The 24,311-nt window shown below is 42.3% G+C and overlaps 2 protein-coding genes across 3 annotated transcripts; one reads left to right on the plus strand and one right to left on the minus strand.

Moving 5' to 3' along the window:
* The first annotated feature begins 4,883 nt into the window (after positions 1-4,883).
* On the plus strand, positions 4,884-7,196 carry LOC109468321. Of its 2 annotated transcripts, XM_019766570.1 has the most exons (5): positions 4,884-5,313; positions 5,642-5,714; positions 5,823-6,167; positions 6,462-6,606; positions 6,992-7,196. In XM_019766570.1, the coding sequence occupies exons 1-4, from the start codon at positions 5,028-5,030 to the stop codon at positions 6,595-6,597; spliced, it is 840 nt and encodes a 279-aa protein (XP_019622129.1). In that variant the 5' UTR covers positions 4,884-5,027; the 3' UTR covers positions 6,598-6,606; positions 6,992-7,196. The 2 variants fall into 2 exon arrangements, with proteins under 2 accessions (XP_019622129.1, XP_019622128.1); XM_019766569.1 differs by lacking the exon at positions 6,992-7,196 and having other exon boundaries at positions 6,462-6,851.
* Positions 6,849-12,075, minus strand: LOC109468307. Its single transcript, XM_019766559.1, has 14 exons — positions 11,725-12,075; positions 11,219-11,521; positions 10,685-10,943; positions 10,242-10,368; positions 10,074-10,132; positions 9,812-9,871; positions 9,479-9,602; positions 9,306-9,339; positions 8,973-9,111; positions 8,532-8,740; positions 8,300-8,368; positions 8,070-8,199; positions 7,621-7,778; positions 6,849-7,146 (listed from the first exon to the last, which is right to left on the minus strand). The coding sequence occupies exons 1-14, from the start codon at positions 12,073-12,075 to the stop codon at positions 6,964-6,966; spliced, it is 2,205 nt and encodes a 734-aa protein (XP_019622118.1). The 3' UTR covers positions 6,849-6,963.
* Positions 12,076-24,311: the final 12,236 nt, after the last annotated feature.

The following is a 24,311-nucleotide window of genomic DNA, read 5'->3' on the forward strand; positions in this document are numbered from 1 at the left end:
TAACTATTAATTTCTGGTACTATTTGTAGTATTATTTGTCTGTTTAAGATTCTTAATAATTTATAGATATTTTACGACTATTCTTACCTAATTACTAAAGTCCTTTTTTATTAATTAGATATGAATAAATTGTATGTTTTATTGATTATGACGTAAAATGTATTTATTATTAGAATACATTTTTGGAGGGATATTTCTTGTGCTGTATTTGTTGTACTTTTATTAACGTTGTCTAGTGTAATTTATCATTGAGAGTTTAAGTTACAGTGAATAACAAAACACGTCAATATACTGGAGAAGACGCAAAAGTGTCTAAAGTACTTTTCATTTGCCAGGATGATGTTTCATATGATCAATGAAGGTACGTGGCAGTCGTCCTTGGCTACCCTACCTTTAGTCAGGAACCTTAGAAAGAAAAATGGCCATATTATCGTAAAGTTACAGGTGATTTGAGGGAGCAAAGACAAAATTGAACAGTGTAAGAAATCTGACACAGAAGATAAAGAAATAGATAAAAAAGACACAAAGGCTCTTCATGTTGTTCAGTTGTAGGTTTCAGAAGTACAAATTGTCATCCTAAAAAACGACAGAACTGTCTCAGAACCTTTTGGGATATTATTCCAAAGACAGTTACCGGAAAGAAAGGAAGGAAGGTGTGACCAAATATTGCTACTTAATGTGAAGATCAATACGACTACGGTATATTAAAACTCCACCTGACCTGTGGATGAAATCACAAAGATACTTGTCTGACGTTGTTTCAAAATGTATCTGAAGACGGCCGGGAAAACAACGGCCATATTCTTTGGACTGGGCCGACTTTGTGGATTTGTCGGCTCTAACATCGCAATGTACATGTACGATTAACTGTACTGAAGAACTTACAAACGTCTGATATCATTCTGAAAGCAACACGCTAACACCCCTTGGATTCACAACAGTTCAGATGCCTAAAAGGGCGCTCCACAGTTCATTATCTTGTTGACCTGCTAAACTTCTTCTTAGAAGAATCCGAGAAACCACAAAACGTGTGTGCAATGGTCATGACAGAATGGACCACACAGTAGCTCTATAGAAACTGATTGATTTAGGTACACGGGATAGCATTATTCCATGGATCAGTAACTTCCCAACAAATCGATGTCAGCGAATCCGCTACAAGGGTCCCACAGGGGACACTATTTCTTCGACGACGCCATGAGACAAGCATCCGTTGGGCACTGGTAATATGTGGATGATTTATCATTGGTGGAATCACAAAGATACAACAAGGCAGATGAAGCTAAACAAATTATTTCAAGACCGGTTGCTTCACAATCACATGATGTTAACCCGGATAAATAAAAACAATGGTAATCAGCTTCATGAAATATCCACCCCGCCTCCTGTCATTACTATTAAACAAACGCAGCTAGAGGTGGTTAGTGCCACATGTCTGCTCGGGATTAGGATTTTAAAGATATGAAATGAGAAATGCACGTAGACAAGACCATCAGCAAGAAAAATAGACAAATGGCCATGTAAATTTAAACATTGCAACGTATCCAATGAGGATTAACTTCAAATGTTAATATATGCCTACGTTAGATCAGCACTGTGTGCCAGTGTGTCACTCTGAACTTGCTGCGACAAAAACTACGAGGCTGGAAAGAGTTCAGAGGAAAGTTGGCAGTATACAAAAGTGTATGCAGATTTTAATCATGGCCCCAAACTGCGGACGTGATCGGAGGCAGTTTTATCCCGCCAAAACATATACCAGTACCTGATTGGTCAAAATACATCAAATTGGAAACGTTAGCGCATTCAATTTCCTCGGTTCTTCCACCCTTTCAATTGTATTCCATCTTGATATGATAATACCTGGCTAAGAAATATCAAGATTAATAAAAGTACGTATAAGTTCTTTTTAAAGTCATAATTTAATACATATATCACATAATGTGTCGGTTGTCATTGCTGTACCTCTTCGACACACCAATCCACGGGAGACAAGTCTATACTTCTATAATATACAGCACAATTGACCCAACGACAAGATTTTGTTGATATGAAATTGTTCATAAATGTAATAATGATAACATATAACCCCGCGCAGCTGCAGCTTTAAAGGCTGCGGCGGCTGAAGCATTCCTGTCCGCGCCCAAACAGTTACAAATCCTGTAAGTCTGGAACGTCAACAAACGCCCCCAAGACAGTAAAGACCAACACTCGGACTGTCCTCACACTCACGAACGATGGACAAAGACACCCGGCCTTTCACACTTAGGTAAAGTGTTTTAAAAATATATGAGTACAGATATTGTCTTGCAGCATATCCCATCAGCTGCAATTCCGTACCTTTGTATTATCAAAAGATATGAGATATGTAAAGACAGTATCCTACAGAATATCCCATCAGCTGCAATTCCGAGACAGCATTTTGGAGTAACCAACTGGATAATCCAAAGGAAGAAACATCATGGTGGACAGAATCAACTGTAAACCTCCTGCTCTTATTTAAGGAAACTACGAACACCAGCATATGGACTAGAATATAGATATTACCAAAAAAAACTAAAAACAACCAAAGGAGTAGATTAAAAAGAGAGCAATGGAAAAGAATTGCCCTTAAGAAAGACTGCAAGTGTTGTAGGAAACGGTCAATGGTCATAAATGGTGGGAAGGTAGAGTAGGTGAGGGGAGGGGGGCGAACTCAAGCTGGACAAACACAAACGTTGTAACCAAAAGTAGACTCTCACAAAAACATTGTTTTCATAAGCTGTAGTTTTAAACAGAAACCTTGAACTAACCTATTGACATAAACCTAGATCAGGCAGAATCCAAAAACACGTATTTTTAAACCCAAAATACAAAGTCAAGATAGGACCTTTGGAACCTCCGCATCCGACCAGGTCGCAGCTAAACTGGAAGGGGAGTCTTCAAAGACGACCAAAGTGCTCGTAGATATAAATCCGCATAATTGTCTAGCCAGCTTTTAAATTGGAAATGAAAAAGAAACTTAGCGAGTTAGTCTTCAAATACTGAACAAATAAAAGCTACTAAAAAGTAGAATATGTGTGCTTAGAATCCTATATCAAATAGTTGGCCGTCATATTTAGGTACTAGTTTCTGTAGGCGCACGGAAACCGTCTGCCATTGGCAGTGATGCAGTAAAACAGCCGGGCCCAGCTGCATGGCCAGGTGTGAGCATATCTGATTACAACAAAGCGCGCCAAAAACGCGGGTATTTCCTATTGGCTCAGTCGATAACGTATTATACCTGATTTTACAAGCCCCCAATTTAAAACAGTAACCATGGATCAACCCATTAAAATGAAAACTAGAGTATCACTAAGCAGAATACAATTGCACTTTTTTTAATCCTAAATCACCAAGCATAGATGAAAGGATGATATAATTTCTATATATAATCGTTGGGCACTATCTTCTGTAAGCGCATGAAAATACTCTGCCACTGACTGTGACGCAACAGAATAGCTGCGTGTCCACAGTTTGGACCGCATTCTGTAAATTTGTATTATTCCGCCGCGCAGAATGAAACTTGGGGGTCGGCTCATTTTTGTGTCATTCGTACTTGATACTGCAGCCACAGACCATGCATGCTTGTGATGTGTCGGTGCGTCCTTGTGCTTACGTATACCTGGCTGAGATGACATAGTTGTCTCACCAGGTAGAGCGGTTTATCTATCGTTTTGTGCACCCCTCTTTAGGGGCTACTATTTTTTGTTTGATTTGGTCTACTATCAAAAACAGACCTATAGTGTGACCCATACTTACCTGGCGGAGGTGGCACGGTGATCGTGCCGTCCACCTCTTCCAAAGTAGAGTGGTTTATCTATCGTTTTGTGCGCCCCTCTTTAGGGGCTACTATTTTTTGTTTGGTTTGGTCTACCATCAAAAGCAGACCATGCATGCTTGTGATGTGTCGGTGGGTCCTTGTGCTTACCTGGCTAAGATGACAGTTGTCTCACCAGGTAGAGCGGTTTATCTATCGTTTTGTGCGCCCCTTTTTAGGGGCTACTATTTTTTTATTCGTCCGGTCTACCATTAAATAGACCATCAACCATAGACCATGCATGCTTGTGATGTGTCGGTGGGTTCCTTGTTTTTACGTATACCTGGCTGAGATGACATAGTTGTCTCAGCAGGAAGAGCGGCTTATCTATCGTTTTCTGCACACCTCTTTTGGGGCTATTTTTTGTTTGGTTTGGTCTACCATCAAAAACAGACCTATAGTGTGACCCATACTTACCTGGCGGAGGTGGCACGGTGATCGTCCTGTCCACCTCTTCCAAAGTAGTGGTTTATCTATCGTTTTGTGCGCCCCTCTTTAGGGGCTACTATTTTTGGTTTGGTTTGGTCTACCATCAAAAGCAGACCATGCATGCTTGTGATGTGTCGGTGGGTCCTTGTGCTTACCTGGCTAAGATGACATAGTTGTCTCACCAGATAGAGCGGTTTATTTATCGTTTTGTGCGGCCCTTTTTAGGGGCTACTGTTTTTTGTTTGGTCCGGTCTACCATAAAACAGGCCATAGACCACCAAACAGAACATGGTGGCAGCGGTAACCTCCATAGATGTAAAGGATTCACAGTGGACAGTGCACTTAGCGTTTTCTTCATTGTGGTGACTTGTCCAGGTCGTGTCTCCAATACAAAGTTTCGCCGCCGGAGTTCGTGTACCGGCTGTGCCTCCCAGGCGGGTGGAGCACATGTCAACTGCCCCAGTCAGCGCGCGCTAAGTGACACATCTCCCCTCACATATGGAAGGGATAATCGTTTCCCCAGTCATGGCGGGAATCAGGCTAAGAGAAGGCAGTCTGGGGCAAAAGCTGGGTTACTTTACACTTTTACAGAATAGTTTGTTGTAAAGGGGATATCGATATAACACAAGATCATTTATCAATGTTTTCGTGGTAAGATGTTGAAGATGTTGTAGGCAATCTAAAGTATTTATTTAGAGTCAAGAATAAAACCTGACCCGGTGAAAGGTCAGGTCACACACAAGAAGCACGTTTTCTTCACAACATGGCTCTCCGGAGGTCAGAGAGAGTTCGCAGTATTGTAAGAAAGGATGACTTCGAGTACGGCTACAACTGGCAGATCCCCACTTCTCGTGTTGAGAGTAAAAAGCCTCGGGAAAATTCTGATCAGTGGCCTATTCAAGAGGTCGTCGCCTGGATCGATGAAAACCACGTTGAGGTCAAGTGGGCCCGAACAACTAGGTCATGGCCCAATAGCATTGTAGACCTGAGATACAATGCAGCATTGGCGCAGCAATTGCAGAGAAACTGCTGTAATCCCAGCATGAAAGGTAATGTCTTCATCTTTGACTGTACATGTGCTGATGAACTAGCCTGAGAAACCTTAGATCTTCAGTATTAAAATACACATGATTTTATCAGGCAACACAGTGCTAGCTATATGACTACCATATATTTTTGTATGGTCTTACCTCAGGGAAATGCAAGGTCACAAAGAATGTACCTTTGTCACACACATAGAAGTTTACAGTCTAGAATAATGACAGGAAACATTGTGTGTCAACTATGGCAAACCAGCTTAACTGTTGCCATTTTACTTCTTCACATTCATCTTGTGGTTGCTACAAATACTCAAATATATTTACACTTAATTTACAGCATTCAAGGACAGACAGACATTCTTGCACCCAGACAAGGAGCTGCGTGTCCTTCGGCAGCAAATATTTGACAAGTAAGTAAACATGTTTTAAAAAACAATAAATGCATCTTTTCTGAACTGTCTCTGTATATAGATACTTTGAATGCTTCTTCATTAAAAGACATATTGTCAAACCCACAGTTTGGGCTACCGATACACGCCATCAAGGAACCAGGGCCATGAAAGAAGGATAACCGTAGTGGTCCCGCTGTCCAAGCAAAACTTCAGGGGCTTTTTCCTCCAGAAGCTGTCACTTCCTGTGTGTCAGGACCTGCTGGAGGAAAAGCCCCTGGAAAATTGCTTTGGAGGGCGGGCCATTCATGTGCCTGCAAGCGAAATGGCAGAGCTGGACAGAATCCTCGGTGAGCACTGGGACGTCAGAACTTTCCCCACCAACACCGTCTGCCGGGTTGTGAGGGAGGAGGGGATCCACCTGTCGTGGGGATATAAGAGAAGGGAGGCATTCTCCCATGCAGACTGCCCAAGGTATTGGTCCTTCTTAAAACTTCTAATGTCATATTTTTGCTGTTTGCAGGTTCAAATATCTATAACAATTAAACATATGTACATCCATTCATTATGACAAGTAACATTTCTCATGCTATTACAATAAGAATTTGTAGCTAAATTAACACATGAAGGATTTACACAGCAATCCCCAAAGTCCTCTTTGCATTATGTTACATATATACATACATACAACAGATATCTATCAAATTTAATGGGAAAAGATAGAAGTCTCACATTTCTTGCCATTCTATTTACAAGCTGTATTTACAGATGCAACTGGGCCCAAGAGTCTGGCAGTCCACGGCCTGAGATCTGCTCTCCAACAGTAAACTTCCTGATTGGAGAGCCAGAACTTCATTTCACCTTCACAAGGAGAAGGGGACACTGGAAGGCAGGGATGATATAAGCCAGCAAAGTATGTTGTCGCGAGTCACTTATTACATGTCAGGTCTTACTGCTAATGCTACAGCCAAACAGGAATACACTTTAAGTAATTTAAGTTGAATGTTCGTGCAGGAGAAGAAGCCTTTAAGGCTTATACAAGCCGTTCTCCTTTGAATATAACAAATAATAATCACAATTCCACTATACAGTAATTGAACTGACAACAAGCAAGGCAAATGACAAGCAAATGGGATAAATAAATTACAGATAAGTAACAGCTTGATGATTAAAGCAAAAAAAAATGTAGCAACACAAATCTAATAGAGATGCCACATAAGGAATTATCAAAGCAAAGAAATATAGCAGCTGAAACTGAAATTTTGCCTCATTAATCATCATCTTCCTCCCCGTTGTAGGCGATCCTGTCGTCGTCATCATCTTCTTCATCGTCTGAAGACGGAAGTGGGTCTGGATTAGGGGCCTGCCCGTTTCGTCTTACCCAGGATCTCTTTTGGCGCTGGCCGATGCCATGGATTGACGCAAAAGTCTCCCTATTTTCCATCTGCATCAGCTGAAAGAAATCAGTGACAAAAGCAGATTAGAAAGAAATACTATAATAATGTTTACCTAGTCTTTTGAACACAACACTTGGTCTACATGTAGTCAAGCCCCCTTGATAAACATGAACCCAATGGTTGTCTCTAAGAGAATTACATATTAGTTTTCAGGTGTGCAAGTAGCTGAGAAGTTCAGATGCTGCAAGCCAGGCAGCTGTATGTGAGTGGTAGAAAAGCTTTGTTTCATGTTATGTAGTTCAGGCACCGTTTTCTAGCAGCAATATCATGAAGTCTTAAGTTTAGATTATATTCACACCCAACAATGTCTTCAATCATACAGTATTTAGGTACAGAGTTACAAGGTTTTCTTAGGTGGACCAATGTGGACTTAAATAGGGGGAGAGGATGGGTGTACAATTGATGTGATTATAGAGCCAAGCTAGTGACACACTTGATTCTTGTAAAGATGTCATTGAATATGAAATTACCTGCTCGGCCCATTTGCTTGGGTATCGGCCTCCCCCCCTCTGAGTGGCATGGTGGAAACGCCTGGTCTGGACGTGATTTTTTTTTTCGATCATCTCACAGTTGATGCTGTGCATGAAGGGGTGCTCTGTCAGCTTTGTCCCAAGGTGGCAGCCAAGGTCTGAAAGATGTAAAAAACAGTGTTTGACGACTTATTTTGTAACTTAGTGCATGACAGAAGATGAATGTAACAGTCCGCGTAGTCTGCATCTGTTTTGCAGTACAGTATTGTTTGTCTATATCACATATGACTAACATGGTACTAGTATTTGCCAGGGTACAGTACCCGAACTAATCCTGTTATCACAACCCTTGTATACTCTCCATATATTGCATATGCAGCCCTAAGGTTCTTGCAGATATTTTTCTTAGTGATCGCCCACAGCTGTCAGTTTGAAAAGTCAGTACTTACAGTGAATGTATGGGGTAACATCCTCCTGGTATGTTATGTCCCTGAAGTCCTCACACCATTGCTTGGCTACCCGCCCAACATGGTGGCGTTGTTGGGGGTCTTTCACCATTTCCATCACCACGGTGAAGTCCTGTAAGCAAAAATGATAAAAATGAACACTCGCAATGGTTTATCTGACAAACAACAACTGAAACCAAATATTATTATATATTTCTAAAAGTCAAACTCACCTTCCAAAGCTTTTGCAGATCCTCAACTCTGATCTCCACTCCGTCCTCCCCTCTTCCAGGCTGTGCAACCTACACAGGTAGGAAATATGGCCTGAGTTGTATACTCTTATGCAAATGAATAAACTGAACGTGACAAATGTAGAAAACAATTATAGAATTGTGACCATCTAACATAATTCTTATACTTAGTTAAATACATTTACAAATGAAGAAAGGAAACGATTTATCTCACCGTTTCCGCTCCCCCAAGGAGCCGCTTCAGGAGGGCCTTTCGCTCTGAAATCAACCTTGGCACCCGCTCCACTCCCTTAGCCTGCAGCATTGCCGTCAGTTGTCGACCCTGCAGACTATCGATTTGGACTTCTCCAGAACTGCCAATGTTGTTGATGATGGCTGGAAGCTTATCAGGAAGGCGCTGGATGGCGGTCTCAAGTTCTTTACCTATGTACGAAAAAATGTGTTGTAAACATACTTATCTCTTGTCAGTCCCATACAGAATAATGTTTACATTATGTTTACTGTATTACATTTAATTTGTTTTAACAAAATCTATCTTCCAGAAAATATGATGACTATATTAAGTGTGACTAATATTTTTAATTGATTAACGAAAAGTCCATAACTACTTTTTGCATGTCTTATTTTTAGATACCAAGAAATAGCATACATGTACCTGTCAACGACTTCCACTTGAATGTACTGGGCCCTTCCCTGGTTGCCTCCTTTCTGATGTAGAAGGTGCGGATACCTACTTCCTTCATGGCTTTTTCAAGAGCATCTGTATGATTCTGGTCGATGGACCATCCGATGAGCTATTGAGCAAAAACATTGTACTGATATGACATGGGCTCCATATAGTAGGAAAAGGAAATATGTGTGTACTAAGGAATTCATGATAGTAACGTTAACACAGTGTTGTGTATTGTTACAGGTGCTGTCCTTACCTTACGTACACATGAATTTACCATTAACACATGTTACATACTTTTTGTATGATTAAACTTACCTGAGAAAGCAGTTTTCCACCAATCCTTAGATACCTGAAAAATAAAGCTAATGTTACAGGAAAGTTTGTACCTTGTGCAATTGTGTACCATACATTGTGGTGTATGTAATGAAAAGATGCAATGTTGTTTCTGAAGCTTCATTTTATATACTGAGGTATACTGAGGTACCTACATATGTAATGTATCAATCATGGCGTTCCCCCAGTCAAGGCTCATCACTGGGAGGTGTTGGTGGCCTCTGCTGTCTCTGCTCCCAGTGTGGATATGGGCCGATTCCTGTGATCGGAGGGCGTAGTCTAAAAAAGAAAGAACATGGTCAACTGATAACCTAACTATTTACCTTTTGTTCATGCTGTAGCTTCTCTCAAAGAAGGATTGCCTTGAATAGAAAGTTCCTCAAAGAAAGAGGGGAGTTTTTCTAGTCAACTATTGTAACACTTGCAATTTTATGCCAGGAAATCAAGGTGGCAAATTAGTATAGCAGTATGAAAGTGCACTGTCTTACCTTGTCTGAACTGGGCTATCTCCGCCTTTCTGCAGTAGCAGGAGATGCAGAAATAGTCACCTGTGAAAGAAATATTCAAATTGTTTACAATGAAAAAAGGCTAGAAGGTAACAGGTCAGGTTTGGTCGATTGTATACATCTTATAAGTAACAATCACCAAAAAATAGTTCCTTTTATAAGTTATTCATTTTCTTTAGAATGGAAGATTGGCTCATGCAGAACAGTCCTATCTATTTCTAGAAAATTAAGTAGCTGGTCTTACCAGTCGGGCCAACCAATCCCAGCATAATGGCTAGGGCCTTCCAGTCAGATAGCACATACCTGTGTAGATGGTATAGTAGGTTGTAAAGGACATGAAAGACTTCCAATAGGGATTAATATGGAACCAAAATGTAAAGTAGCTTATGCGTCCTAAAAAAGTTATCCTTACCATTTGATCCTGACATGTTTCCTCCCCTCTTCACCGAGGTCTATGTCGATCCCGTTGAGATGCAACTCCTCAATCTCCCTGAAGACACGGGAGCCGCATCTCACTTGCTCTTCATAGTCTTCTTTGCCTGAAAAGGGAAATAAAATTATAATAATGCTCTCGTGACAGCCCCTACCCCGCATAATTTAGTGATTGACTTGCTGTTGCTTCTCACAAAATAAGGTTAGACTTAAAAACTTCCCATCCATAAATGACATTCACTTTTACTGAGTGTAAATATTCATCCCTTAATGACATAAATGGATGAATGCACTTTAAAAATCTATTGCTGCGGGATAATATATCTTATGTAAATTTAACATATGACCATTAACATTTGTCACATTGGGTTACGCATTTTGATCACTGAATAATAGAATAATAAAGAATTTGTATACACATACCACTGTACAGAAAGACACAGTACTCTTCCCGTACAGTCCGCTTCGGGCGAGCCAGGGCCTGTTCAGGGTTCCGTACGGGAGTAATGCAGGCCATGACAGCGCCAATGATGTTGTTCTTGGCCTGTGGCCTGCCGTCCAGCCCGTACCGGAACCCCACCTCTGGCTCGTCCCCTTCCAGGAGGTCCCGGTTCTTGGGCATCATCAGGTGTTTTTCAATGATGCCCTTGACACTCCTGGATGCCGCATTCCCGTCTCTTGCCTGTTGCAACAGTAAAAAAAAAAGAAACATCATAAAACTCTTAACAGTTTTCTTACTGGCTAGTAATCTACAGTAGACTTGTTGACAGTGATGAATGCATAATGCACTTTCCATGTACATGTGTAATTTCATTTTCAGATTTACCAAATACACAGCAGACTTCCTGTACTGTTGTGAACATGCCTCAACCTTACTAAACAACTCTCTTTGTGATACTATAGCTGGATCACAAAATGAATGACTGTTAAGATGGATGGAAAATGAAAAAAACATACATTCTCTTCCATCTGGTACGGGATGAAGTTGTTTTGCTCCCGCTTTTCTTCCTGAAGCCAGCTCAATGGTGGGATCACCTTCATGAACTTCATGTGGAGTTCGTGAAACCAGACATCAGAGAGAGAGGCCTGGTCCTTGAAGTACACGCACCACCGGACCAGGTCTCTCGTCTCGTCAGTCTGGTGGCGGTACCCACGGCCGGTCACGGCTTGATCAGCTGGTGGAGGTTGGCCGTTACGGTCCAGAGGACCTTTGGGCCACTCAACTCCTACTGTGAAACCATCGTCTGTCCTGAATGTGACCTAGAAAGAACAAAGACAGATTGTCGTATTTTCATGTACGCAATTATACAAAACATAGTTGTGTCTATTATACGGAACAAACCATGGACACTTAACAGCATGTATAAAAATGATGCAGTTGCTACATCATTTCTGCAACTTAGTATTAGTGACAATAAAGAGATAACAAATGAAGTCCAAGAGGGAGTATGATGTAGACTTACATTGGCTTTGACTACGTTCTTTGGTAGTTTTTCAAAGCACGGCTCCAGGAATTTTGTCCGCAGGGCTGCCTTCTTTTCGTTCAAGGAGCTGGGTCTTAAGGAGGACCAAGGAAGCCTGGTGTTGTAAAGCTGACTCCTGGCCCTCTTTCTGGCAGGCTCTTCATTGATGTTGTTGTTGTTGAGCCTGCCCTCTAGTTCCAGGATACGCTGATCTCTTTCTTGGAGCTGGAGCCGGAGCCTCCCAGATTCTGCCCGCGACTCCTCTAACTCCCTTTCCTTCTGTCTCAAGAGATCTGACAGAAGCTCACTCCTCTGAAGGAGGTAAAAAATGTCGGGGTGCACGGCAGCCATGGCCTGTCTCTGGCAGAGCCCGCCTCGGAATGAACGTTTCTGGCTTTGCGCGCAAATTTGTGCGCCTAAATTCCCCAATTCGTCACACTCACGTCTAGTCTGGGTCAGGTGGTCCCCAGCCACTTCAAATAACATTTAAAAACCAAGGAGTACAGACTTCTAAGAAAGTGAATTTGGTCAAAACTACCTGCCCCCCACCCCCTTACAATCTACCGTCGATATTTTATTCAGAACAAAAGTCGTAACAAAGAAAAGACCATAGAGACACTTTTTTCTGACAGGCAGAATCATCTACCATTTTATTATCTGACTAGTAAGCGTAAAAACCAGTAAAGTACACTTGCAATACGCTATTTTAAGAAGTAAAAACTGACTTATACCTGAACATGCCCGCCATGTTGAAATCGCGCGGAATTGTGGGAGAAAGCTTGTGTAGTCACCAAGCAACGATTTCTTTGAATTTTATCGAGGTTAAATTGCAAGTGACAGGGAGGGCGTGGTCTCAACTGGGCCTCCTGGCAGCGTGACCCGTGGCTGCTCTGGGATGCCAGGCCTGCCAGAGGGAAGCTCCGGGAGGATTTACCCTAATTGGAATCACACCCGCCCTGTCACTAGCGAACTCCAGCAGCCTGGCGGCCTCAAAGTTTGTATTGTCTTCGTACAGCTTTTCTTTTTACCATCACAAGAGACATCCTTCAGTTATTCTTCTCCCAACTTAACCCTTCTGTCCCTCTTGATTAACTTTCCACGCCTTTAGGTCTGCTTTAATATTGGCTACGTCAATTAGACCGTGCAGTATCTTTGGATATCTCTTGTGATGTGATCGTTCTGTAATCGTCGTCACATGGTTGGGTGGAGTTGGGTTCTTCTCGGTATTACTCGGATTCAGTGGTGATTCAATAGAGGTCTGGGTCCTGAAAGGAGTGATAATTCTCAACAGCTTGAAACAATTGCCTTTCCTGTGTGTGCCTTCAGCAATTGGCCTTTGCAAGAGGAGTTTCATCTTGAATGTTAGAAGATAGTTGACTTATATTTCGGTGTATTTGCACCATTGTTAGTAGGCATATTTTTGTTGTTTTTAAAGCATCTCAAAGTCATTAGATGCTTGCATTTCCGCAGTTTTATTAGAAGTGTACGCATAGACACGCTTGTGCCACATGAAAGCTTAGGACCCAGGAACGCTAAAGCCACAATGAACACAGGTTGTAGAAATATATCATAGTTTAGTGCTTTTGAGGAAGGCTATTGTATGCTGTCTGAGTGGTTGTGCAGTAGTGGTGTTGGCCATGGATGGAGGGGAGGGAGGGGATGCATCTATTGATAGTGTTTAGGCCGGGAATTTCCACATGGCCCAGCCGATGTACGGACTGGGGGCTGTCATCAGCCACATACATTGAACCACCAGGGTTAGATGGTGTTGCGAATTGTTCAAGCGTACACTCTAACACAATTGCGTTGCACATGTACACTTCTGGCACAAACAAGGATATTGTGTTTGTTGCAATGCGGAAACTGTACCCAAGGCTTGCGTACGAATTCCTTGAAGATAATAAACGAAGTGTTACTGCCAGCTTCAGCCCTGGGCTCACTAAAGGCGCAGCAATGGAACTTGATTCTAGAAGTTGGCTCAACGTATACTTCTACCTCAGAATCACCTTTGCTAAACTTGCTATCCTCCATATATTTATAGAAACATACCTTTAAATGTTGCCATTGTTTTCGACAAGGTGCTAACTTTTTAATTACATTCCATCCAGTATTCCTCCTGTGTAGATTAAACTTGTGAACATGAGGAAAATGCACATATTGTTCCACATATCGGAGACAGGATGTTTAACATACAGTTTCCCTGATGTTTCCATTATAACATGCCTGTATCCCATTTAGAATCAAATACTACTACTAACTTATTGGTGTTTGGCTCCCAAATCAGACCCTCTTTGATTGTTACCTTATCGAAAGCTAACATACCTATATTTCCACGTAGTTTGTCTTTGTATCAAAAATATCATTGATTCTCTGTAAACAAGAAGTCAGACTCTACACTGATATGCTCATTTATATGACACATAGACGGATTTTAAAGTAGCAAAGGGTTTATTTGTAGAGTTGTCCCAGGAATACAGGCGCTGCATCATTACATGCTACATGATGTGTATATAGATGCTCATTTAGGTCAGAAATGAAAGACAAAGTAGTATCACAAGCATTACATCTACACGTGGCATTGAACTTCTGAGGCTTTGTTATTAAGACCTTTGTACAGATTAGTAAATATAAATCTTAAATCACGGTCATCATGTTCGGGAGATATTTCTATAGTTTTTATTTTCACTGTACGTTTTCATAATTCTTCCGTAATGTAGTTATCTCCTGTTTTGCCTCTCTCAGCTGTTTGTCTAATGACTACAACCTTCTGTCGTGCTGCACAATGTTTGGGAATCGCCCAATGTACATGTATGTTTTCGTGCTTTCTTCTGGGGTAACTTTCATTTGCACACTTTTTCGATTGATAGCACATATGGGAGCCACTATGCAAGTGTTTCTGACACTTCAACCACGAAGCTGTCAAACTCCAGGGCCAAAGCCCATTTTACATCGGGATCTGAATAAACCTCATCAATGTTGATTTGAGGGGCATCTATAGACCGCATATATGCGGTCAAATCATCTCAAGACAGCCCTCACAGTTGACTCTGCAGAACACCAGGACTTCCCCATACTGCACGCCATTCTGTGCCGAGAACTCCCGGAGTAGATGTTCTGTCCTGCCAAGCTTACCCTGTAAAAAACTTTCCTTCACCCACTCTTTCCCGAATCGCCCTTTGAATCTCAGCACCCAGTTTGTCCAGCGGCCCAATCCTACTCAAACCATGTGAAAGCCCAGTCATGTTGCACCTGGTAGGGATTATAAAAAAAATTGTTAGAAGAATGAGTGATGGTCGTACAATTATTTAACTGAGGGAAATGTCCTATAAGTATCGCTGTTAGACATGACGAAGGTCAAGCAAGCTTCAAACTAGTATATACGGCTAACCTGTGTAAGCCTCGCGTTTCTTCGGACTGCACTGAGCTTCAGATTTTCCCCTCTGGGCACGCACCCGGTCGTCCTTCTTAGACTTGTAGTATCTCCTCGCAGCTTCTAGAAATATAAAAAAAAATGAAACAATATGATTTTTTTGGTGAAAACATAGGCGTTTAATTAATAAAGAAATTAACATGGAAGCACGCAATCTGTGTTCCATCTCAGCAGGTAAGAGTACATGTCCGGTATGTGTCTCATCACGACATCCTTAAAACCGGTAAAGGCGGTCAGGTACTTGACGAGAACTCTGGCTACAAGGCTGATGTAGTATGTGTAAGTCTGTTTCCCTCCTTTGCAACCCTAATCTATTATACCTAGTAATTTATACTACAATGTCTACTCCATCCCTTTCTAAATCTATCTTGTTCAGTTTTTTTCTTCTTCCTATGTTCCACGAGAAGGCCCTGCTACGGGTAGGTGGTGAATTAAGACTTGTCCTCGAACAGGTCTTCTACCTGGATGTCTTTAGTAAGGCGGCTGTTCTGATTCGTCAACTGCCAGTCCACGTCCGGTCAGGTCTGCCCTGTTGACATTTGTATCTTTAAGTACGTGTCGTTCGGTAAACACCATGGCCGGTGCGAAGTTACTAGTAAACAATAGGAACAAAATGCGTCAGAAATTTGCGAAAATTTGTGAAAGCTGGCTAAATCTGCTAAATTTCGAGACAGAAGTACAGTCGGAAGTTTAGCGTCACATGAGGTACAGAATGTAAGGCTACAGTCGGAATTTCTCACTGAAATAGAACCCAAGCCAAGCCTAGTTACAGTACTAGTAAACAATAGGAACAAAATGGCGTCAGAAATTTGTGGAAATTTACGAGTGAAATACAGTTCAATGTTACGTGTGATGGGGGTTTGCGCCAGGTACTTTAGGATTTGCGGGTCGGTCGGAGTTGGAGACGGTGTCAGGGTGTAAACCTTCCTCGGTTTCTTTAGCCGTAAGCTGGGCTGCCTAGGGCTGAATCGTGCTCTTTACCGACGGTTGGGGGAGGGTTCGATGGGGGAGACCTGGTCGTCTGGAGAAGGCGGGCATGGTGGGGACAGATGAGGCGATGAGTGTTGAACGGGCGATGACTGTGGTGAAATCAGGTCGTCGGGTGAATTGAGCAGGGAGAAGTTCGGGGTTGGTCGGCTCGTCGGAGTTGTTCGGTCGGTCGGAAGGCCTGGGTGGGTCAGTCGGGTGGCCTGCGTCGGACGGGCGGCTAGGGTCGATCGGATGGTCGGGGTCGGTCGGACGGCGGCTCGCGGCTTGAAGTATGTTGCAGGGTTCAGGCGAACATACCTCACGCAGGACTCCATTACCCTGCGAAGAGCCACAGTCCAGTCTGTAAGAAAAATGAAAATAAGAAAACGCATACAAAAGAATGTTTATTCATGAACTAAATAAATGAAATAAATTGGAGGATACATGTATGAGAAAACTTATCCATTTTCGCCAAATGAGATTGACCATTTTATGATGGATCGTTCATAATATGGGGACGCTGAGGTGGGTTCTTCCAGCAGCTTGTTTCTTGTAGACATCTACATGTATCTTCAGTTTGTGGATTTCATGGAGAAAATGTTTTTACATTTAAGCACAATTTGTTTGTTTTGAGCCACATATTCAATTTATCTAGCTCTTCATTCACGATAGTTACTAAACTATTATGATTCCTGTGAGACATAAATGAATTTGTGTCGTCTGCAAAAAGAAGAGTAAATAATTTTTGTGAAACATGTGGTAAATCGTTTATATGAATAAGAACCAGTAAGGGTCCCAAAATAGATCCTAGAGGAACGCCACATGTAAGTAGCTTTGGACGTGACTTGTAGATGCCATTGATAACGTATTGTTTTCTGTTCGAAAGGTTTCATTGAGCCAGCTATGAGTTGTGCTTTGGAAGCCATGCAAGTGTAGTCTATCCAGTAAGATGTTGTGATCAACGGTATCAAAAGCTTTAGAGAGATCTAGAAATATACCTAATGTGTACTCGTTGTTATCTAAAGCTTCAGTTATTTTATCAATTAAACCACAAACAAAATAAACAACTGTTACCTTTCAGGTTCTCTGCACGATAGTGTTATCATAATGGCGTTGTCGTTGAATTCTTCTCGTTTTGCACTGTGCGTCTCTGCCCAGTCCAAGTTACTGAACTGAACTTATGAAGTTTAATACATGGTGGTATACTACTCAGATCAGTGTCTGTATGATGATGTCAATCTTAAGATTGCCAGCATCTTGCTGCTCTTCAGTTGTGCGCTCGTGTAGTTTTTGTAGTTTAAGGGAACCGTGGTCGTGCAAAGGGGTTTCTAGGTCGGAGACTTCTTGCTAATGGATAAGGTGGGCGCCTGAAGTGCCTGTTGAAGGGGATGACAACAGGTCGGCGGCCGTGGGGACGTAAGAGGGCGTAGACAGGTGGGTGACCGTAGGGACGTGGGACAGCTGGTAGGCCGACCTGGAATAACTGTTGCTGACCTGTAGTAAATAAAGGTCATTCGGAATTTTTTAGCTTTAGTTTTTTTAATCTTTTACTTCAATAATAATATTGCCAAGGGTGTAGTAAAACATCCCGGTCTTATGTTTTCCTGCATATGATCCAGTAGGGTTATGCATTTCCACATCGTCATAATAAAGAATAATCTGCAGTGCATAACTGTCTTCAAAAAATATAGGATGTATCTGGAGCAGGCTGCCATTACATATCTCTCGCAAATACCCATCCTGTGACAATGTTGGTCCATTAGACACTACATCAAAGATACCTTTACAGCTCAGGAGCTGCTCTATACTCTTGAGAATGGGTACGTTCTGGAATTTCACTTGTCGGATGACCTCTTCCTGTCTGTTGCTTCGTCTCCAAAGCTAACCTTTGACCGAGGACCACCTCCTTTGGTTCCTGCATGCAGAATAGAAAGCAAAGATGTACTATAGATATGAGTATAGATATGGAAAATATCTTAGAAAAATAGGCTCCCAGGCACCATTTGTTCCCAGCCATGACCCTAACAGGGGGGTCAATAGTGTTAAGATCATGCCACACCAATTTAATTTGTTCGTTCTCGGACTCGCCTGTTCATTTTTTTTCTGATTTGCAAAAAAAACTGAATCAACTCAAAATGATCATATTTTGCCCCAAACTGTTGAGAAAAGTCATTTTCTTTCTAGTTTTTACAGTTTTTCTATCTATCAATGCAGTGGATTAATTAAACGTTCAAAATTCATTGTTTCATATTAAGCCAGCTTTTGTGTTAACTCCATGGCTCCTACCGTTGCACTGGGAGCTACGATAGGATGCCTTACCCTGTTTTAGTTTAATTTTTTTCGCCCTGTCACTTCTGGAGACTCAGACAGACCAGATGACAGCGAATTCATGTACTCCTTCTGTTTTAGCAAGACAACCTGCTCCATGGTCCAGGGCATCCAGGTCTGACCAATCTTACCACCCACAATGAACATGTTGCTCTTGGTCTCATCTGCCCTAGGTAAGGGTAAGGGGTAGGGGTAAGTGGCAGCACCTGTGGTTTCGCCGAGTGCAGTGGTAGCCCACGACTCGTTTCCAGCATCCCTGAACTCAAAGGTACACAACTTACCTGTTATGGTGTACGGCTTGGACTCCTTTAGTTCCATGTGGTGTATTTTGTCTGGAGTTCTCTAAAGGCAACAGTTAATGAAGAAGGTATTGAAAGGGATGGCTTCCTACCTTATTGCTGAAGTTCCAGGACGACAGCATGCCCACTGTCATGCTGGTGTCATTCGTCTCCGGGGTTCCGTCGTCGGCAAAACAAAATATGAAGCGGTTTTCCTTACCTTTAAACCATCGCAGTTCCTCATAAAAATGGCACATGGAGGGGTAAAGGTCCACAATCATGATGAACAGCGACACAGAGGGACGTGTCGCACCCACATGCCCTGGAACAGGATAAATGTGCCCTATATCTATGGACTTAATCTTCTCCTGGAGTTTGGGACTGGACACTAACCGGAACTTGATACCATCAATGTAACTATCCCGAGTGACGTACACCTTCTTTGTGGGGTCATACGAGGAGGACAAGGTCTTACAGTGAAGCTGATACTTACGCCGGCTGAGTTCGGTATTGACGGCCGCGAGTGACCTCTCCGGACTCCATAATTTTATCTGATGCTTCATACTTCCTGGTGAGACAGTTAAACTTGAGTTGCTTGTATGATGACATGAGCTTGTCTACTTGGTCAATGGATCCATGGTCTATAAGTACATCAAAAGCAGCTATGATAGCTCCTTCCACACTCCCATTCGTAGTCTCTGGCTTGTTTCTTCTTCCGAAACGAAGTTGACAATTGTGGTAGGGTTTCTTGCCTTTGGGCGGTAACTGTCTTGTCAACCATATCCCTTACCTCAACATACATTGCCTCTATAGACACTAACAGTTAGGTCGCTCCCACACCAGAACCACCTGGGACGGCAGGGAGAATACCTAATTTGAGTGCAGTTTGGCCTGGCTGTCTTTTTGCCATCTTCAAACGACCGTCACGCTTCGAAGAAACGTCCCTGCAGATTCTTCCAGGTCGTCCGTACCTGCGGAGCTGGCCCTCGCGGTGGAGGAGGTCGATGAGGAGGTACAGGAGTAAGGCGAGATAATCACGGAGATTACCACTGCGTGAATTTAAATTTCCCCCTAGCATTATAAATCCTTCTGTACTGTATTTACAAATTTCTTCTTCTAGAATTTCTAATACATGATTCTCAGCATTTCTATGAGTAGAAGAAGCACTGGGGCTTAGATAAACTAAACAAACAAATAAATCTCTTGGGAGTCCTAACAAGGTACGATCTATTTGCACCCAGAGGATGTCTGTCGATTTGGAAGGTATTTTCTTGATATGATTTTTGAATTCGTTTTTGTAGAAGGATATTATTCCCCCCGAAGAGCGTTTTGCTCGTTTACGTCTTGTTCTATACAGATGAAAGTAGTTATAATTAGCGATGTTGATTTTCGTGTTTTCATTGCTCCATGTTTCAAGTAACGAATAGAAGTCGAATTTACATATTTCATCTAAAAACTCGACATCTTCTAGTTTTGAGCCTAAACCGTGGGGCGTTCCAAACGGCGAAGCTCTTGCTTCTACTCTTCAATGTTTTCATCAAAGACGATTGCTCAAGTTGTGTCTACCTTAGATCCTAATCATATCTAACTCATGAAAACCCGCTCCGTAAGATCGTCTGTGTTTTTTCTTGATCGTCTTTCGTCCGCTGTTTCCCATCTTTAAGGTTTTGTCAAAATACTTTTAAGTTTGTTCATTTTTGGTGAGAACCAGGGCCGATTAGGAGTCCTCGTTGTCACACCTCGCATTTGGCTGGCTATCAGTGACCATGGACAGCAACATCTTTTTCCCGTGTCATGCTTAAAGAAGGGGCAGTCTGCCTGCGTCCCTGTCTTCTGGACTTTCCCTTGGTTGGATTATTGCAACCATATATAAGTTGCTGGCTGACTCGCACCTTACCTTGTGAACTACCGATTATTTCGGAAAAGGCCAAGAGGCCAAGTATTTACTGTAATTACTAATTATTAACGATACTGATAACATGTTCACGCTTTTCACGGTCTGTTCTGTACCGTGAATTATCACTACCGCTAACACGCATTCATCTTTCGCCCCTCTCCCCCTTCTTCGCTAGCACTAGAACTTACGACACAGTACATAAGTCACAGCTCGCTACACACAGACGCTAATACAATAACAATAATAAAACAGAAATGCCCTTCAAGAAATAAACCATTTATTCAAGACTCGAAAGATTGTGTTATTCGTCTGACTTACATTTATGGGAATTTAGGTCAACGTTACATAATTTGTTTACACTGCTTCTTGTATCTATCAATTTTGAAATTGAATATTGATTAAACAGTGGTCAGAAAAAATAGTTATATCATTTACTTTGAAATACTGGACTTTTGCGATAAATTCTAAGTTAACAATACAATAATCAATTAAACTTGAGCCGTTATACTTGTGACAGGTAAATTTACCGGATAGGTCTCCTGGCACCCGTCCATTTAAAAATAACCATGTTGGCTGCTGAACAGAGATCAATTAGATTATTTCCATATCTATTAACTCCTTTGTCACAGCTCGACCTGGGAGGTATATTTTCTAAAAAGTCTATTTTGTCGTGATTCAGGCAGTCATCGTGAATGATTGTTTCTTGTAGGGACGCTGTTCTGGCGTTTAAATCACCCAGCAGCATTATATTACCCTGGTTGGAAAATTTGCATATGTCTTGTTGTAGTATATCAAAGAGGGAGTTGTTTTTGGTTTCTGGGGACGACGAGTTTATATACATGACCCCAATAGAGTAATCGTTTAAACGGTTAAAACACACCTGCCAATTAAACAGCCAATTTCTCATCTTAATGATTTCAGCGTCTGTGTTGTTCTTGGGGTAGACACCCAAAGAGCCATTGGCCCATTCAAAAGCAAAGTACCCAAATGTATGGACTGTGGCCATAGTCCTCCATACATTGTTTAAGCCCTGTGGAAACAGTTCTGGATACTACTCTTGGAGACTTTCTATGCTTCCCCCATCATGTACATGGCGTCCAGTACAGTCGTACGTTTTGTCGGTCAGCTGGTCCGCAGACTCGATCTCCAGATCGCCATCTGCGTGGATGATGCTCGTCAGCACCTGGGATCGGTTGAGTGCCAAATTTCCTTACGATCCCCTGATCTAAGGGCTGCAGGATCGAGGTCGTGTGGGCAGGAAGAAACACCAAAAAGATGTTCCTCAGCAGGACAACCTATCTCGCGGTCTGTCTTCTTCAGCTATGCACGAAAGAGTGATTTGTACTGTACATTTTAGTGGTTACATATCAGGACTAAACACCCAGATTTAATTTTGATATAACATGTTTGATTGCAGAGCACTATACCTTTATCATCCAGCTGAGGATGCCAGGTAACCCCCTGGCATCTTCTAAACTTCCTAGCGATCGATGGCTTTGCTGAAATGGATTCAATATGTACATTGCATGTAGTTAATGTTAGTATATGATATAAATGTGGAGAACCAGTTTAAAACATTACAAGATGCAATGCAAGTGCACTGAAGAATCAGTGTCACAAGCTCAAGTGTGCTGGGATTTTCTTTGTACCTTCTGACTGTTCCTCAACTGCTGTCACTTCTCTGTCTGGCAAGATAACGGCTTAGGGATGTTGTGCAATAATGATGTTTCACAGTGGTGAAACATCAATGTGTTTCACCACTGTGAAACACATGGTTCGTCCTTCAATGACTTTTATCAGTATCATGGGTGGTAAGATGACTTACAATATTTTCCTTAGGTCAGTTTCGGTAAATTCCCTAAGTCAAGGTCCTGTGTTACAATGCTTAACCTTTAGATACTCCAACAGTCCGTTGACATATCTGTGCGCCGTGGTCCCACCACCCCTTGAAATTAAAATAATTGTGTATTGACCCCGTGACTCGAGATTTTGGTGGACAGCGCTAAGTACAAAACTATCTACGCACAGAAATGAACACATTCGCCTTTAAACAGAATAAAATTAGATTACCGCTTAAAGTAAATGGTACTGAGAAGATTGTGTCTGTGTCACACACCTGAATCTCGTGAAGTCTGGCCATCCAGCAGGCGGAGTAGTCGTAAAACCGGAACAGCTCCCTCAGGTCCGGCTTCAAGGCGTTTCGGAAATAGACTACTACCTCTCCTGCCTGGGACACGTACAACCTGTGCGACCTTGAATGGTCCATCGATGTATCATGTCTTAGCATTGGCGAGCTTGGACAGCTGATTGTGGGTGGCGAAGATGACATGTCGCGAGGTGCCTACGGTAACGGTGTGGAGGAAGTGTCGACGTACATGTCGGTGCGGTCGCCGATTTGGAGCTTTTGGCGGTGTCTGTTAACCATGCGGGTGAGGTTGGCTGGGTTTCCGATGGGGTACAGGGCATCTTGGTCTCCCAGGTGCCCCACTATGAACTCCGTCCACCAGGGCTCCGGAGGGTAAGAAATGATTGGCCGCAGCCCGTTTCCTAACCTCGGCGGTGATCTTGACTACTGTATCGGGTTCGGCTGGGTGGACGTGGGTGTTACGGCGGAGGAAGTGTCCCTGGATCAGGACATACCCACTAGAAGTGGGAAAACAGAAAATGCTAAATGTGAAAAACTTGCTTGAACTCGAAAAAAAATGTTCGTTTGTTAAAGTGCTGGCTGAACATGGAAACAGGTCTGACGTGTCGTTTGATGAAGATGGGAACAGGTCAGGGGTATTATCGAAGTCGCTGCTACTGTCTGCCTGGCATGTGTCAGGATCAAACAGTAAGCTGAGCTGGGTACTGTGAGCTGGGGTCGATGAAAAAAAAAGCGGTGGTCCTATATCTCTTGTCCACTTTTATCTCCTGTCCACTTTTATCTTTCTTGTCCACTCCACCAGATTTGATATCTTAGGCAATCCCGGATTCGGTGCTGTCTTATTGACATTCTTCAGCAGCGTTTCCTGTACAATGGTGTGCGCTGACTTAAACACGTGCCTCATAGCCTCGGCGCGCACCTCAGGTTGAACCTGAAACAAAAATGTTTTAAATGTTGAAAATGTACATTACATTGTAGTATCTTTTTGAAAAGGAAACGGCTATGAAACAAAAAAAGAATCGTTATATTTTGTACCTTAACATTTGTTACGCAGATAACAACCGTTCAATCATACAGAAATCATGGGAGTAAACTTACAGGCAGACTGTTTACGATCCTGATTTTCACCCCCAGGACATTTGACATTGCCTGGAGGGTGATCCCATCACCCCACTGTCCATCAATACCCATTCTCTGGATATACTCAGTCCGTGTCTCATTTTCAAGGAGTTCTTTAAGGTGGACATCACAGCCCGGCTTAGCATTGGGATAGTGAATGAATGAAATAATGAATGAATGAATAGCAAAGTTCTTTGATCACAACCATTTATTTTTTACAAGCCGACGTTTTGATGACCGTCTGTCATCTTCATCATCGCAATTCTGACTGGTTTACTGTGCACTGACGCTAGATGTTACTTGGTGCATAGTGTTACATGGTTCACAGTGCACTGTTACTTGGATACCGTTCATACCAGAGTTTTAAAAACCGGTTGAAACCGCTAAATAATTAACGGAGGAAAACCCGGCTAAAACCCT

Source organism: Branchiostoma belcheri, unplaced genomic scaffold (genome assembly GCF_001625305.1).
Source record: "Branchiostoma belcheri isolate BF01 breed outbred unplaced genomic scaffold, Haploidv18h27 scaffold199, whole genome shotgun sequence".
NCBI lineage: Eukaryota > Metazoa > Chordata > Leptocardii > Amphioxiformes > Branchiostomatidae > Branchiostoma > Branchiostoma belcheri.

Bases quoted from the DNA above. Each gene is read 5' to 3' on its own strand.
- LOC109468321 (XM_019766570.1), top strand. From the start codon at position 5,028: ATGGCTCTCCGGAGGTCAGAGAGAGTTCGCAGTATTGTAAGAAAGGAT. The intron at 5,314-5,641 runs GTAATGTCTTCA...CTTAATTTACAG, and splicing joins CTGTAATCCCAGCATGAAAG to CATTCAAGGACAGACAGACA. The intron at 6,168-6,461 runs GTATTGGTCCTT...CTGTATTTACAG, and splicing joins TCCCATGCAGACTGCCCAAG to ATGCAACTGGGCCCAAGAGT.
- LOC109468307 (XM_019766559.1), bottom strand. From the start codon at position 12,075: ATGGCTGCCGTGCACCCCGACATTTTTTACCTCCTTCAGAGGAGTGAG. The intron at 9,603-9,811 runs GTAAGACAGTGC...TTTCTTTTTTAG, and splicing joins GATAGCCCAGTTCAGACAAG to ACTACGCCCTCCGATCACAG. The intron at 9,112-9,305 runs GTAAGTTTAATC...TTTGCTCAATAG, and splicing joins GTGGAAAACTGCTTTCTCAG to CTCATCGGATGGTCCATCGA.